Source organism: Nuphar pumila, chromosome 13 (genome assembly GCF_984573655.1).
Source record: "Nuphar pumila chromosome 13, dmNupPumi1.hap1.1, whole genome shotgun sequence".
Classification (NCBI taxonomy): domain Eukaryota; kingdom Viridiplantae; phylum Streptophyta; class Magnoliopsida; order Nymphaeales; family Nymphaeaceae; genus Nuphar; species Nuphar pumila.
Window position 1 is genome coordinate 53,741,586 of NC_143261.1, and position 16,414 is coordinate 53,757,999.

General features: G+C 41.3%; 2 protein-coding genes across 2 annotated transcripts; one reads left to right on the plus strand and one right to left on the minus strand.

Moving 5' to 3' along the window:
* The first annotated feature begins 903 nt into the window (after window positions 1-903).
* Window positions 904-1,815, plus strand: LOC149818420 (F-box protein At3g59000-like). The gene has a single exon (XM_089986212.1). The coding sequence runs from the start codon at window positions 904-906 to the stop codon at window positions 1,813-1,815; it is 912 nt and encodes a 303-aa protein (XP_089842338.1).
* Window positions 1,816-8,894: 7,079 nt separating this feature from the next.
* Window positions 8,895-16,153, minus strand: LOC149818421 (uncharacterized). The gene is made up of 4 exons (XM_089984654.1): window positions 16,076-16,153; window positions 15,410-15,643; window positions 12,011-13,609; window positions 8,895-9,490 (listed from the first exon to the last, which is right to left on the minus strand). The coding sequence occupies exons 2-4, from the start codon at window positions 15,638-15,640 to the stop codon at window positions 9,461-9,463; spliced, it is 1,860 nt and encodes a 619-aa protein (XP_089840780.1). The 5' UTR covers window positions 15,641-15,643; window positions 16,076-16,153; the 3' UTR covers window positions 8,895-9,460.
* Window positions 16,154-16,414: the final 261 nt, after the last annotated feature.

Consider the following 16,414-nt stretch of genomic DNA (forward strand, 5'->3'; position numbering starts at 1 on the left):
TGGCTAACCTAATTTTATGGTCTTGGACTAACTTCTTTACCCCCACCCGTCCAACAAAGTGAGGGAACCCTTGCCTATTTGACACCACACCCGGGCGCCGGTGTGACGCGTCGCTTCTGGGCGACGACCTAGCAACCCTTGCCCATTTATCACTGCCTCCGGGCCTAGAGAGTACAGCGCGTCGCTCAGTAGGGAACGCCCCAACAAAATTCTCATATTGGTTCATTTTCATAAGATATGACAAAGTTTTTATGCTGGCTGTCACAGGCCTACCGCAACCTTCCTCCTTTATCCGAGCTTGGGACCGGCAGTGTATAAAAATAAATTTAAGAATAAAATAGAAATATTTCAGAATAGAAATGGGCTTGAATTCGAAACTTTAGCATACATAAGAAGCTATGAGGGTTATTGTAAGGTGGTTGTACAAGTGCTTTACTATATATTCATGCTTTTAATTTTTTATTTTTATTTTGTAGCTAGGCCAAGGGAATACTCTCCATTAATGACCCAGCATTGACAGAAGTTGGTAAACTCTTGAGGTGGCAGAATGTTCACCAGGCTTCTACCTTGCAGCACGAGACACTCCTTATGGGTTTGGAACTATGGTCGTTCCATGTCAGGTGACAAACTACAGTTTCCTTTAGACATAAAGGCAGAGCCGTTGCCGGCATATTAATTTTCAGTTTTTTATATTTATATGGAGAAACCGCCCCCAGGAACAGAGACCTAGCACTGGCTCTGACTTCTGTACTTATGGTGACTGTCCTGGTCTGTGGGCTTACCCCTTGCCCCATGGAGTTTGTTTCTAGTTATTCTTGTTATTTGAGTTCTAATCTGCAAGCCTTAAGAAAGATATTGTTGTTGTTTGCATCAGAGGAAAACCAGATTGGCTCTAGAAGAGAAATGGAGACCCCCACCGAGTGCAGAATCAATGCATTACCTGATTCGGTTCTGCTACACATACTTTGTTTTCTCCCCATCAAAGCTGCAGTAAGAACCAGCATCCTCTCCAGAAAATGGAGGAATCTCCCCAAGGCAATCCCTTCTGCGAAATTCGATGAGAAAGACTTCCTTTCACCCACAAATCAAGACGCGGGGCAGAACCAGGACCAGTTAAGCCCGCCACCAGAGAGAACCGATATCTTCACAGCCATCAATCAGTTCTTGTTAAGCCATGATGGATGCCTTCGCAGTTTCAGCCTACGCTTGACTTTGAGAAACGATTCGGAGAGAGGGATCGTCGAAGGCTGGCTACGCAATGTCATTGCAGTAAAAAAAGTTGAGGAGTTCGGTATTAAAGTATACCTTGTTGACAATCCCAGTAAATGCTGTCAGCTGCCTCTTAGTTCATTCGACTGCCATTCCTTACTGCGTTTGATGTTGAGTAGGTGCATTTTTTATCCTCCAAAAGGTGGTGAGGAGCTCCTCTGCTCCCTCAAGAGCCTGAGCTTGGTTGAAATTAGTATGTCTAATGCGCATCTTTCCGGCATGCTTTGCGCTTGCCCACAGCTCGAAAACATAACCCTGTACAATATTATAGGAAAAACAGATATGCAGATCTCTGTGCCACGGCTCACCAACTTGAGGATTATATGGTCTTGTTTTAAAAAGTTGGAGATTCTTGCACCACGCCTGCAGTCCTTCGAGTTCAACTGTCGTTCTAGGCAGGCGACCAATGGATGTTTAAGGAAGCTTCTTGAGGATTTTGATTGCATAAAGAGTCTCAAAGCTTGCACTTGCGTTTTTGAAGTAGGTAGTCTTTGTGCCTTCCATCTTTTTGCTTATTCTTCTTTGTTTCTCCTGTGTGATTGCTAATAGAATCCTAAGCAGCAAGCCAGTATTTTGCTGCTGACATTTGTGCAATGGTTTTTAGGGAATTGAGATAAAGAAAGTAGAATAAATTCATGGTGGCATTGTTGTGTTTCATGGGGGCAGGTTATATGCCCCCCCCCCCCCCCAACATGCACTGTAGGGGTCCCGATTGAGCGCCGCGCGTGGCGCTCAGTCGGGTGTACGGTGTGACCGTACACCCCCTACATCCCATAGGCTGGTGTACGGTGTGCTTGTACACCCACCTGATCTCCACGCGGTGCTCAGTCGGGTAGCTACAGTGCGTGTTCCGGGGAGAACAAGCAACACCCTCTCGTGTTTCATCAACCAACCAGAAGCCTGCCAAATGTGCGGGAGAGGAGATCCAGTGATATGACCGAGTACCTTGCAAAGCACTCAGTCCAATTAATTGATGTATGCAGTCATTGGGGAGGGTGGGAGGAGGGGAGATCAGGAGCAATGTGACACGCACGCATTTAGTGTGCTGCTGCACCTGATCACCCACTGTCTTTGGGATACAGCCGGTCAGCTGTGGGGCACAACAGCAGATGGTGGGTGATCAGGTGCAGCAGCACACTTTAAGTGTGCAATAACATTTCACCTGATCTCAATTGTGGTGGGTGGAGGTGGAATGCGTGGCATCCATTCGCCAGATTGAGTACCTTTTCAAGGTAGTCAGCCAAGTTCTGGATCTGCTCTCGATTTGCATTTGGTGATTTTCTGCGGAACACAAAACAAAAGTTTGTGTTTGATCAGCAGGTCCTTTATGTGGCTTGCCCCAAGGGGGGTTGCCGTACTGGGGTGGAGCCTTAGCTGTTAGATGGGCAGTCAAGGTTCTATTCTCATGGACATGGGCCTGAGGGGCAAGGATCCTAGCATCAGAGTTTTACACTACCGGCATGATGACCGTAGATATGGCAGGCTGAGCCAGCGCGGCCAGGTCTTCGTCCCGGGTGCAGTTTCTTCGAGTTGTAAATTTAAAAAAAAAAGGTCCTTTATGTAGCTTGCCAACTTCACACTTAGTGGCACATCTATGGGTCTTGTTGTGAAAACCTAAAATGGTGGTTATGAAATCATTTTCCATAAAAAGGAGCATAGAGAGAAACAAACCTGAGGATGTCAGAGGCAAGAGAATCAGATGGAATCATGGCTATCTAACAGACTTTATGATTAGGAGAACCACTCATAGTCCTTTTTGTTAACCACTTTAGTGTTACGTGGTGATGATACATTGTTGGGACATTAAATATTCAACAAGATTAGGTTACAGGTTCTGAATTTACATAATTTGTTAAAGTGATCTCTAATCTTCTATGTTACTGCAGAACCCCATTTATGCATGGGAAAATATCTTTTCTTATCCAATTTAAAAAGCAGCGAGTCCTCTCTTTGAGAATCCAATTTGTTGGATGCAATCCAAACGCAGCAGGGAGCTATTTGTTAGATATAATGTTCATAAGTTATAGCCAAGTGCTTTATGTTTCCCATTTTCTTGACTACCTTTTCGGGTGCATGCATGAGTCAAGGCTCTCTATATGCGGAATGATCGATTCAGTGAGCTGGAAGGGATCAATATTTGTCCATGTTCAAAGAAATTGAGACTAGAAGATGTTGTATCTCTGCTCGGAAGTTCTCCAAGTCTGCAAAGGCTCCACATTGAAAGTGAGTTTTAAGGACAAGTTGGTCTCTTTCTTCTTATTGATCGCAATCGTTTAACCCAAATTTTGGAGCTAAGTAGTGACATGACTTCATCTTATGTTGTTGACATGGGATGGAGAAGAGTGCGGGTCTCTAGCTTACCCAAAAATAGGTGCAGCTCCATATGAACCTGCTGTTAGTAGGCTGCAGCACCTCCAAAGGGTGGCTTTTTGTTCCTTCACGGGGACACAGGACGAGATAACATTGTTGAAGCATATTCTCAAGAGTGCACCATCACTAAAATCTCTAAGAATCACCGTTGATTCGAAGAAACTGTTGAAGATCGCTGCCATAACAGATGAGTTGTTGGACTTGCAGAGAATGTATCCAAAACTAAAAATCGAATTTCATTGCAGCAGGAAATGAAGCGGATGGAGCATATAAACAAGCCTAACCTGTCTAGGCTCACGTTTGGTGTCATGTGCCATGGTATTTGTGGTCTTCTTTGTATAGATGGGAATTTACTTTTGCGAGCTTCAGTAGAAGTTATTATATTAATAAGATTTGTTTCATTTAAATCAGTAACTCCCATCACCATTGTCATTTCCATTTTCATCATCGTCGTTGTCATGTACAGGTGCAGACAGCCCCCAAGGGGGGTTGGCGTAGTGGGGTGGGGCCTTGGCTGCTAGAAGGGCAGTAAAGGTTAGATTCTCATGGGCATCGCCCCTCTGCACAAGCCAACGTGTAGCATAGACCCCCGGGAGCAGGAGTCCTATCCTCCAAGTTTTACGCTGCCAGCACCCAACCTTAGGTATGGCAGGCTGAGCCAGCGCAACCAGGTCTTCGTGCCCGGTGCGGTTTCTTCAGGTTATAAATTCAAAAAAAATGTATAGGTGCAGATAAATTGGCAGATGCTTTGATTTTACAGAATTTTCTTTAGGAGGGAGCTCTGGCTTCTGAACTGAAGATGCGGGGACACCAGATCAAACCTCACTGGCTAATGGGTGTTTTCATAGCTTTCGAAGGTCGGCCACTAGGGTGTCAAATGGTCTGTATGACCCGATCCTTACACGTATAGGATCTTATAGGGTCAGGGTTTGGTTACAAAGAAAGGGGTCTGATTAACTATTGGGGTTAGACCCATGGGGTCCGATTATTAAATGGGTCAGGTATGGTCTATGAAAATTTATACCAAACCCGGCTTTGACTTGATTTTCGATTAAGATCCGCAATTTTTTCAATGTAAAAATCTTAAAAAAAAATATTATTTCACTGGGTCTAGTTAATGTAATTTTTATAGGATCCAGGTATGTTTTTTTATGAAAAATCCAATCAAATCCGAATCTGAATCCTACACCCTCATCACTTACTCGGATCTGGGTTTGGATCCATCCATTTTAGTGGGGGTCAGACCCGTTGACACCTCTATCGGCTACATAAGGCAGGGTGGTTGTGGGCCCACTCGAGGTGTAGAAACCTAAGTCTATAAATAGATCCACCTCCTACCTCCCTTACCCTCGAGTGAAATGACCCATTAAGGTTATACTTTCTGAAAACTGGGTTACAGATCACGACTGTTACAACAATAACCACTTTCTAAAAACTGGGTACACTTAAGGATAGAATCCTAATTTACAAAAGGAAAAGATAGGCTTATCTTATCTACAGTATGGCAGGCCTCAAAGTCATCTAAACAAAATCGGATCCTTATAGAGAAAATATAATACATGCCCCACTCTGAGAAGAGATTCAACCAAGCCATCAAGGCCTTTTTATAGCAACCAATGATGCAGATGCAGAAAAACTGAGTCTAATTATTGATTTAAAACTGAAAGTATGTAAAATTTGCAACCTAAGCTAAATTAAGCATATCACGCAGAATCTCTCAATGGCATGTAAACTGAACAGTATGTAATGTAAGCATATTATGCAGAATCTTCAGATGGTGTCATCATCATCAGACGACACTTACCTAGTTTTGTGACCTCTTTAAGGCACTTCTTCATCATAAAGTTAAAAGGGTAAGCCATAATTGCATTTGGTGTTCATGTCTCTGTTGTCCAAGCCGAAAGGCTTGGCTTGTTTCACTACAACCCCTTTTTATGGAAAAGGATAACATAACCATCAACTTAACACTAAGGCGTATGATGCCAAGCATAAAGTTCGGCAAGCAACAGAGAGTAATTGTTTATCAAATATAACAATATGGACATTGAATTTCTTTTTCTTTTTTTCTTTTTTTGTCAACTCCGTAATAATCGTTGCAGACATGGCAGCTACAAAATACCAGCTTGCTCTAGAGGATTCTATCAGAATTCACCACATCATGATCAAAATGAAAAACAAAGAAAAGCAGACAGATAAAATTGCAAACTATAAGGGGCTCAAAACCAATTAATGTGGCTTGGTCCCAAATCCAGGGTGTAGTTTCTCCATTTAATAAACAGAAAAGAGAAAAGGAAAAAACAGACGGATGAAAGCACAAACACTACTTCAAAAACGTAGGTGCAAGCCTCGAGAGTCTTTATGTGATCAATATTCCCAAAAAGCTTATCTAAACCACATTTGTCAACCGACCCGGATAGACAATCAAACTCGAACGATTGCAGGCATGGGGGAAACGATCTCCAAGTTTGTAACCATAGAATCTACAATCCTCAAGTTCACGAGTTGTGGTGCAGAGATCTGCATATCATCTGTCCAGCCCCAAAATCATCCAAGGTCAAGTTTTGAAGCCGTGAGCAAGCTCAAAGGATGCTGGAAAGGGCAGGTCCAGACAAAGTAAGACTATGCAAGCTTAGGCTCCTGAGGAAGAACATAACTCCCTCACCACCTTTTGGACAACGAAAATAGGATCCGATCATTGTCAAATGCAGTATAGACCGGCAGTGTAATAAATCAACGGGCAAAATATAGCATGCACTGAGCTTGTCGACAACTGAAGCACAAAGTGTAAGCTCCGCAACTTTCTTACTGCAACAACATGGCGTATCCAACTATCAAGAAGTCTCTTCCCCGAATCGTTTCTCAAAGTCAATCGCAGGCTAAACCTGCACAGGCGCCCGTCATGGCTCAACAAGAATCGGTTCACAACTGTAAAGAGATCGGCTCCCTCTAGCAGCGAGCGCAACTGACTCAGCTTCTGTCTAATGGCTTGCTGCATGGGCTGCTGGTTCTTACTGCGGCTCTGATGGAGAGAAAGCAGAGCATGTGCAGCTGAACTGAATCAGATAATGCAATCATTCTGCACTCGGTGGCCTTCTCCATTTCTGCAAAGCACCAGATTTGGCCTGGCTTCCCTCCCACTAAATGACTGATGAAATTTACTAGCTTAGCTGGGCCTGCAATGACAGCCAACTTATCTTGAAATTTTGGATGGGCTCTGAGAATTGCGAATTTCCATACAGTCAAGCTATATCAAACCACCACCTGTATAGGGTCTTCTTTTAACGAGATCAATTGAATAACAGAAGTGGCTCTATATTCTTGTCACAGGCAGGGGATCGTAGAGATGTACCTTGAAAGTTGAGGAGAGCAGAGTAGATTCTATTAATGGAGACACAGTGGCGAGGACACCTAAAAGGGAGGCGAAGGGTGAGTCTGCATGAGCGTATTTCAACTTTGAGAAGGTGAGAAAAGTCTCTTCCCTGGGAAACTGAATCGCCATGTTGATGATTTCCGAGGATTCCTTTGAGAAGTCGTGCATGCCTTTATGGTGTATTTTCCTTTCAAGGCTAACGGCTTCTTGATTCTCTCATTGTTGACGCAGTGTAGCCCCTCAGGTTAAACCCAACTTGGATTCAAACTTTGGATCTGAACCCTGGATAAACCCAACTTAGATTCAAATTTTGGATCTGAACCCTGGATAAACCCAACTTAGATTCAAAGTCACGATAAGTTGGGGGGCGGGCCGCATCTGGACCCTAGTGACACTACTGTGAGAACTGTGGATCCTGCAACATCCAAAGTGTCCCGGACCCTGCAACATATATCACAATATCCGTACCCTTGATATCGGGTCCTGGACCATACCACACTTTGTCATTTGGTCCTGGACCCTGCAATATTGGTAGACGTGGGAAATGGGCCAGGCGAACTGTGGCCCAGCCCAGCCCACCACGGGCCAGGCTTGTGCCTATATATTAGGCCCAATCTCGGCCCGAACTGGGCCAACATGGGTCCTAGAACCTGTGACACTGTGTCAATGGGTCCTAGATCTTGCATCTCCGGGGTGGGCCCTATGAGTTGCAAGCAAAAATCTGCGGTTGTTGCTAGTAGTAAGGATGCACATAAACCGAGTTCGAGCTAAGCCTGGACCGTTCAAACTCATCTTGGTTCAAAATGTCTTTGTCCAAGCTCGGCTTGAGCTCGGAGTGGAGCTTGTATGGCATTGTCTACACTCGGCTCAGTTTCGAACTCGATTCATGCTTCAATGGTATTTCATAAAAGAATCTTGTAAAAAAAAATTGAGAAGGTGTGATTCAATCCCCATCCTCTTACCATTAACCAAGCGACCCACCACTAAGCTAGAAAATATCTTTTAACTATTATGACTGAAAAGATTATATCCGTACTAAAAAATTTCTAATGCCCTACTCATTACGGTAACAATGATCTTTTGATTATATTTGCAAATATATTATATATATATATATACATTTATTCGAGCCTTATCAAACGTATTGAGCTCAAGCTCAGCTCGTTCGAGCCTCTAAGCCATGTACAAGCTCGGCCCATTTAAAGCAATGATGAGCTTCGGGCCAAACTTAACTGAGCCAAGCTCAAGCAGGCTTGGTTCACTGTGCATCCCTAACTAGTAGTAGGTAACGAGCCGATAGAACCAAACATGAGGAGTTTAAGCATGGATTGTTCAAGTGGCAAGTTGAGAACGAGCTGGCTTGTTTACATAAAAAATACATTGTTGTAAAAATCAGCTTTTTTCATATATAGGGCTGGTAACCAGCCGATAAAACCGAACATGAGGTGTTCAAGCTTTGCTTGAGTGGCAAGTCGAATTAGGGATAGCAGTGGACCGGGGCGAAGGCGGTGGATAAGGTCTCCACCCCCGTCACATTTAAAAATTTTGCCCTCCATCCCTGCAGGAGTTTTGATTTTAACCTCTATCCCCAGCTCATTCCCCTTTTTATATCTTCCATCCCCTGTTCAAGTGGGGCGGGGCTCCATTGTCTCAGTCCTTCCACCGGTGCTGCTTTTCACCGTTAGAAGAAAGAGAAGAAGAAGCCGAAAGAAATGAGAGTTCGGGCAGCTCGTTTATATATATATATAAGGGTATAATAGTAATTTTTTAACAGAGACCACTACATAATTTTATATGTCAAAATTGACTCATATATGATTTATACTATTTCTAAACCAACCTTATTTTCAAGCAATAACAATTCCTTGCTACTGTTTGAAGCTGCTTTTCTTTTTCAAAAGCTTATACCATGATTGTTATTGCTTGTAAAGCAGCTGCCCACAAATTACTGAACCAAGTCCACACAAGTCAAACAAACCTGGTACTCAATGCTCGTTGAGCATGGGTTGGTGAATCCCGAGAGAGAAGAAGACCGTGATGATAAGAAAGTATAATGTTATCTAAATTGAACCATTCGACCTCATGGAGTGACTTTGCTTCCTTCAAATATCTGTTGCTCAGAGCTATACTGCATATACGTTACATATTTGAGTCCATAAGATATGAAAAACATTAGAGGAAGTAATACTACCTTAAGATGAAAGGTGATGCAATCTACTCGGTGCCGACTCATGCTCATTATCTTATTTGAACTAAAACTTAATAAATATAAATATATAATCATGGATCTCCGGCCATCCATGGAGGACCTTCAGCAGAACAGGTGCCTTTTGCTAGTCAATCAGTCGCCGCAAATATCACTAGGGGTAATACCCAGATCTCCAGAAGTGTGGCCGTCACTGCCGCAAACAATCTGCCTTATTCTTCAGATGTAGCAAAGAAGCAATAACATCACCATCGCCTCTCAGACAAAGAAATGAGCTGCAAGGGCCAAACCCCAAAGGCAACTGTCAACAAGATAGGTGGCGAACTCTTGATGCACACACACACACACACACACACACACACACACACACACACAATTCGTTCCAGCAACCAAAAACTAGATCCCATCATATCATGCTTGTAGGGAGTACCGTTCCCTATCCAATGAAAAGAGTGTTTATCCAAGTGGCTATGCAGAAAAATAATGAGAACAAATGGTAGGATATAATTTGCCAATGAAGCTGACAAGCTGTAGTATTTCATGTTAAACATGTTGGTGAACAATTCATTATCACCTATTTGATTTCAAATACCATAGCCCAATAAAAGGAAATTCAACATCTTTTATGAAGCCAATCTCTTAAACGCAGTGTCCTCGACAGTGCAGTGCCTCTAGCAGAATATTATATCTTCAAAGGTTTTCATTGATTGTTCACTGGCTCATACAGATGTAGTCTACATTGTCCTACTGGAAAATTTGCATTAGATCAATATGTCTAGATATGTATCTAGGTTTTAAAATGATGTCTAGAACTCAACAGCCCATACGGCACCAAAGCTTCACCACAGAGAAAATCGATTCGTAAATTATAACAATTACATCCAAAATATGTTCCTTACCATACAAAACATGACAAACATATTTACATGGCTCGATTGACCAGATAACACCAGCAGCCATCATTTTCGGCTAGAGTACAGTACCCTTGAGGATAACAGAATAAGCATTATATGAAACGATGCATTCAGGCAGCATCCACTTACATATCTCAGAATTATGGCCAAAAAATTCGGCAGGCTTGTCAACATTAACTAGACATGATAGACTAGGCAACTACCACACATGCAGGTGATACTAGTCTCCACAGCCTAAAAGGTCAAAAAATTCAGCAAAACCTTTGCAACAAAAACATTATGACATAGTGTCAGTTTCATACACAAATTGTCACCATCAAGGGTAATCAAATAATTTCACACAAAGTAAACTGTAGAAGGCACTTTTGGCCATATCTTATAAGGCTTTGCAGGCGTACATCTTGTTGCACTTTGAACGTAGAATGTCTCATCCATATTCCACAAGACATGCTTTGCCTGTGAAATGATGGTGCTGATATATTTATAGCAGCGGTTTTTGACAGATAATAATTGTCCACATACCAGAAACCTCCAAAACATCCCTTCGTTTGATTAGCAATTTAACACTCATTTACATGGTTCTATTTTCCGTACTTGTAATTCATGCAATTGCTGATTGTTTACACTTTTTTTTCTTTTAATGCTTCAATTTCTTTCTGAAGCTTACACCTTGATACTTTCCAATCCCTACCTATTGCCTCAAATTACCCTTACAGCCACACTTCACTTTTCACCCTTTCAATTAGTTGAACTATGAGAATGTCAGTCTTTTCTTTTTCCAAGGCAAAGAACTTCAAATATTTTTTCAAAAGAACCAACATGGCATTTGAAAATTCATTACAAACAAGAAACTTTTCTGGGCTTGTTAATATTTGTAGGCAAAAACATGAGGATCAACCAAGATTGAATGATATTGTGCAGGGTAATCATTATTAGTTTCATTTAGTGATAACATATGTGCTACAAATAGCAACGAGGTTGAGGAGAGTTGATTAATAAAACAGGGATATAAGTGTATTACTGATATTTTTTCTTTCTTTTTTTGGTAGGAAACCAAAAGAATTACCTTTTTATAACAATTTATGTGGAGTTTAACTTGAAGCAAATCTAGAGCCATTTACACAATCTTGACCCACCCAAGTACAATCAACATCCAAGAAATGAGTTTGGATTATACCAAAATACAGCCAACTGGAGCCCTACCCTAATCCAAGATAAACTCATGCGGCTTGACTGGTACCATAGCTGAACCAACATGCACTTGACCTTGATCCACCTATGTTGACCAAGTGCGTGGATGGAATCTAGGCCTGACCTAATCATATTATGTATCTCTAAACTTTAATTGATTCACCAATAGGGACAAAAAGTATGCAGTTAGCATTTTCTAAATTCTAGGTTAAGAAGTACCATGATTGAATTTAGTAAGTATTTGGAAATTATTATTCTTATGCACGATGACGTAAATAGTTTGTTAATCATGATGTGTGTGTGTGTGTGTGTGTGTTGAGAGAGAGATCTAATGTGGAGATATAAAGAAATAGATTCAGAACAGGCACACAGACACAACACATTAGAGACAAACACGCAGACAGGATCTAACAACTTACCAATTGCCAGGGGACTAACGACAGAAAATCAACCCTACCAAATAATTCTTAGCTACAAAATAAAGATACAATGGAAACTAACAACTTACCAATTGCCTTCAAATAGGATAGGCACATGGCAGTGCAATCATTACAAAACTAGCACCATAATGCACATCGCATCACAATTAGGCTGGTTAAAAAATAATAGAAAACAATAACAATGATAAAGGGAAAAACTTAAGCAATGACAGAATATGCAACAGATGCATGATGAAAGAAAATCACTAACCTGACGGGCGACCTGCACCAACCGCCTGCTGTCCCGGGATAACTCTGTCACCATGCCAGACTCAAGTGGTTTGTGCAAGATACGGCGTCTTCTGGATGACCTCTTCTTTGAACATGGCTTCTTCTCCTCGACAATATTTTCAGTCTTGTTGCATAGAACCTCCCTCTTACGTTTCCTATGAAATGTATATTTCAAAAGCTTATCATTCACAGATCGAACAGGAGCAGCAACAGTTTCACAAGGTTTTTTATTCATATCAGAATTTTGTGACGAAGCCTCAGATGCCATGACAATCTCTTTTGTAGAAGTAGTGCCTAGAATTTTTTCAACTTCAGAATCTTGCTTGATGGGTTTTAGATCATCGATAACTTCTTGCCCTTGTGTGTCATTATGAGCATGCCCTGTTGTGGCACTATTATTTTCAGAGTCACCACTTCCTTTCTTACCAGTTACATCTGAAGCCAAGACCGCGGAAATGCAATCATGTCCAGCACTTTCAGAACCAATAGAAGGGCATCCAGAAGCTTTCTCTCCCAAGATGTTTGCCTCCCTTGTAAGAAGTCTAGATTCAGAGATCCCAATAGTTGCATTCAGATTATCCAATGGCATAAACTCAGTCTCACTCAGGTGAGATGCAGAGCAGTTGTCAACTGATAATACTCCCACGTGCTCTTTACACTCTTTAGGAGTTCTTTTATCATTTTCAGCAGATATTTGTTGTAAATTAGATTCAGAGTCATTATCAAACTTTTTTATAACATTTGAAAAAAGATTTTCACCTGACATAGGCATATTAGCCAATGCACCTTGCATAGTTCGGGAAAAAGGTTTACCAGGATCAAGATCGGCAACCAAGACTTGATCCAAAGGATTCCTATTACTAACCTTGCTGTGCTGATAGACAGCCTTTCTTTTCCTCGAAGAAAGTTTAGGAAAGAACTCATCTGCTTGTCTATTATCAGTATTTCTATCAACATGGACCACGTCCTCGAGAAATGTCCGACTAGCATTCTTAGTCCTTGTGTTATCCTGTTTATCCATAGAAGAGGGAATAGTAGAAGGTGGTTCTCCAGCATTATTGACATCAAATCCCTTCAGAAAGGAGTACCCATTACTATCTCCTCCAGGATGAGGCCAATGTTCAGCAAGCAAGTTTTGTTCGAATGCACGAATTCGTTGAGTACATCCATTCCTATATGATTCTGTTTCTTTGCGTCTCATAATTATCGAGGCTAAGTCTGGATCATGTACAACAATGTTCTTCAAGGATGCAGTATTTGCTAGAACACTGTGTGATCTTGAGTTATCTCCATGTTGAAAACCATTTGAAGTCTTTGAATTCATATCCCTATCTTTGACATCAGAACACACAAGTGCTTCAGGGTGAGGAGAAACAGAATTCAAAGATTTAAATTTGCCCTCACTACAAGCATCTTCAAGGGGAGAAGCAAGCATGTCTTTTTTCTTGTCAAACTCTATTGATATTCTGTTCAACTCAGTTCTAAGGCTTTTGATTGTGTCTTCTGCTTCCATGAGTCGAAACTCAAGCTCCTTAATCCTTCTGCTTTGAATTAATGATGCCTTTTCCGCTTCAGCAATCTGAAAGAAAAGTGAGTTTGCCTAAGTAATCATGCCTTGTGCAAATTAAAAGAAAAGACTTCCACACAATACAAAACTGAATCTCAAGTAATAAGTTTCTTATGTAAAATTTTCTTTTTCACTTATTACATTACCCATAAGCCAATCATCAACACTAGAAACTCATAATCCTCTCCAATTGAACCCCCACTCCCTCAAATTACCAAGACAAACTAGGTCTCCAAAGATACATCAGACACAAAATTATCCATGTATAAAAACCATATGCATGAGATCATAAATGAATTAAGGAAAATTTGGACAACCATCACAAAATGAGGCTTCAGCCACCACAGACTATAGAACAGTCAAGTAGCGCAAGAAGAATATCAAATCTATAACATTTTACTCAGTCAACAAATGCTAAATAAAGAATCTGTAAGCTTGTAATACCTAGCAGGCATAACCATCTCACTAGAAAATAATTATACGTACCAAACTGTACATTTGAGACCGGCAAACATAATAAATCAGATGGGAACAAATGGACACCATAAGTAGATCAAGCCGAGGCAGTACCATGGAAAGACAAGTAGCAAGTAACAGAAATGAGATAACCATGAAGAAGAAAAGTATGAAGCAAGACAGTCCATGCTACAATCCACAGGAAAAAAAATAAAGGCGACAAACGTAGATCACCATAGTATCAGATGGTTGTCTCTTACAGTTCATGTGTAAAGGTTTCTCCAGTATACTAAAATACAGCAAATCATACTGGATAAACAGGCATAAGCAAATTACAGTTATAACTTCCAAAGATTTGCAGTGTAGGCTTCTGATGCAAGCTTTGCTTATATTATTCAGCATCACACCATAAGGGCATTTAGGCACTTCAATTTCAAGGGAAAAGCTTTTATTCTTTGAGAATTATATCATGATGCAACATTTTAGTTCCTTAGTCTTCCCACTACATGTCTTATGTTCTTCACCATCTTAAACTATCCTAAACTGCTGTACTCACCAATGTCAATGTTCTCCTCCATTTTAGTTCAGTATAAACTTGTATACCAGGATAATCAATGTCATCACAGCTCAATTTAGTGAAACCTTAACAAGAACTGAATCTCAACACGAATCACTAACTGGCATCAAGAATCCAAAATCCACTGTCCACATTACATGATACATTTTTCACAGCCTCAATTCAAGAAGCTGCACTAAATTTACAACCAGCACATATATCAAGTTATCAACTGAAGCATTACAAATATCATACCAAAAGCGCCATAATCCATCAAAAGAAACATACACATCAAACCAGAAAACCTGATAAATGATCCCCAGTATTGGAAAATGGAAAACTATTGTTGCTCCAAATCAACATATAATGATTTCAGGGTCCAAACATCAGAGCTACCAATTGTCAACAATCGCAAAAGCCAAAACTTTCAACACCAAATCTTCATGGGTGATAACAGATTACTGTAAACAACAAAGGAAGCAAGACAACAATCTAAAGCATCGAAAACAACCACAGAATGTGAAACCTATAACAATTCATCAGTGCTCAGAGCAACAAACATGTTCATTGACAACCTGAAACTTTAATTTCCAAGAAACCACAAAGAATAACAAACAAAAATAACATTATCAATCATAACAACGAAAGCAGAAAATAAAAGAGAAGCACCCACAATCCAACCATCATCCACAATCCATCTTCACAAAAGACACACAACCCATCCATCATCCACGTTCCAAAACGCAACCACCAATCGAAGAAGCAACAACAACCCAGTTTTGGAAAGACCACCCTCTCACCTTCGAATTCATCATCTGCTTCAACCGAACCAGCATCTTGACGGCCTCCTCCTTGGCAGCAGCCAAGTCCTGCTGGAACCGAACTGCCTTGCGCTCGGCGACCAGAATCTTCGCCGCTGCGTCTCTGGCGACGCTTTGGATGGTCTCCTGGGAAACCCATTTGGGAGGAAGTCTCAGACTGCAGGAACCCATGGTTGGCGAAGCAGAAATGGTTGTTTGCAGAGGAACCATCACCTGCAAAAGTTTACAGAGATAAAGAGATAGATAAATAAGAGAGAGAGAGACCTCAGACAAGGCAATGAAGGGACATAAATCTGAGCGAGAGTGAAGAAAAAAATCAAGGGATGTAAAGGCTCACCCTTTTTGGGTAGAGAGAGAAAGTAGGGAGTTTTTTACAGAGGAAGCCTCAGACAGTGGTGGGAATCCTTGGGTGGTGATGCAGAAATGGTGGGTTGCAGAGGAACCATCATCAGATGCAGAACTTTTGAAAATAAAAACAGATACATAGATGCATACAGAGAGAGAGAGGGGGGGCAGCCCAAGACAACACAGTGAAGAGAGAAATCTGAGTAAAAGGACCGCAGAAAATGGGTTTTCGGTAGAGAGAGAAAGAGATAAATAGATAGATGAATAGAGAGAGGAGGGGGGGAAGGTTTTTCAGTTTACCTCTGCATCGGAAAGGAGGAAGGAGAGGGAGAGACTGTTTGAGTTCCTGAGACCGCCCCCTGTTGAAGGGGTTCGGTGGTTACCTTTCAAAACAAAAGAAAGGGGTTTGGTGTTTGAATTATATAAACACCCTCCTTCCTATGCCAAACTAACCAAACGGCTCTTCACCAGCTTTTGCTTCGTAACTGGGGCCTAGGCTTATTGTATAGGGTGGTCTTTACCTTTGGTTGGTCTGGGTCTGGGTCTGGGTCTGGGTCTGTTCGAGTTGCTGGTGAATGTTTTTCGAGTCAGTTATGTTTCATTACTTGTATGGAAGCGATCCTGTTCAAGCAAACTTGA

Excerpts from the sequence above, each read along its gene's own strand:
- LOC149818420 (XM_089986212.1), top strand. The coding sequence starts at position 904 with ATGGAGACCCCCACCGAGTGCAGAATCAATGCATTACCTGATTCGGTT.
- LOC149818421 (XM_089984654.1), bottom strand. The coding sequence starts at position 15,640 with ATGGTTCCTCTGCAAACAACCATTTCTGCTTCGCCAACCATGGGTTCC. Across the intron at positions 13,610-15,409 it reads AGCAGATGATGAATTCGAAG|ATTGCTGAAGCGGAAAAGGC; the intron begins GTGAGAGGGTGG and ends CTTTTCTTTCAG. Across the intron at positions 9,491-12,010 it reads TGGTGCAGGTCGCCCGTCAG|CTCATTTCTTTGTCTGAGAG; the intron begins GTTAGTGATTTT and ends TGGCCCTTGCAG.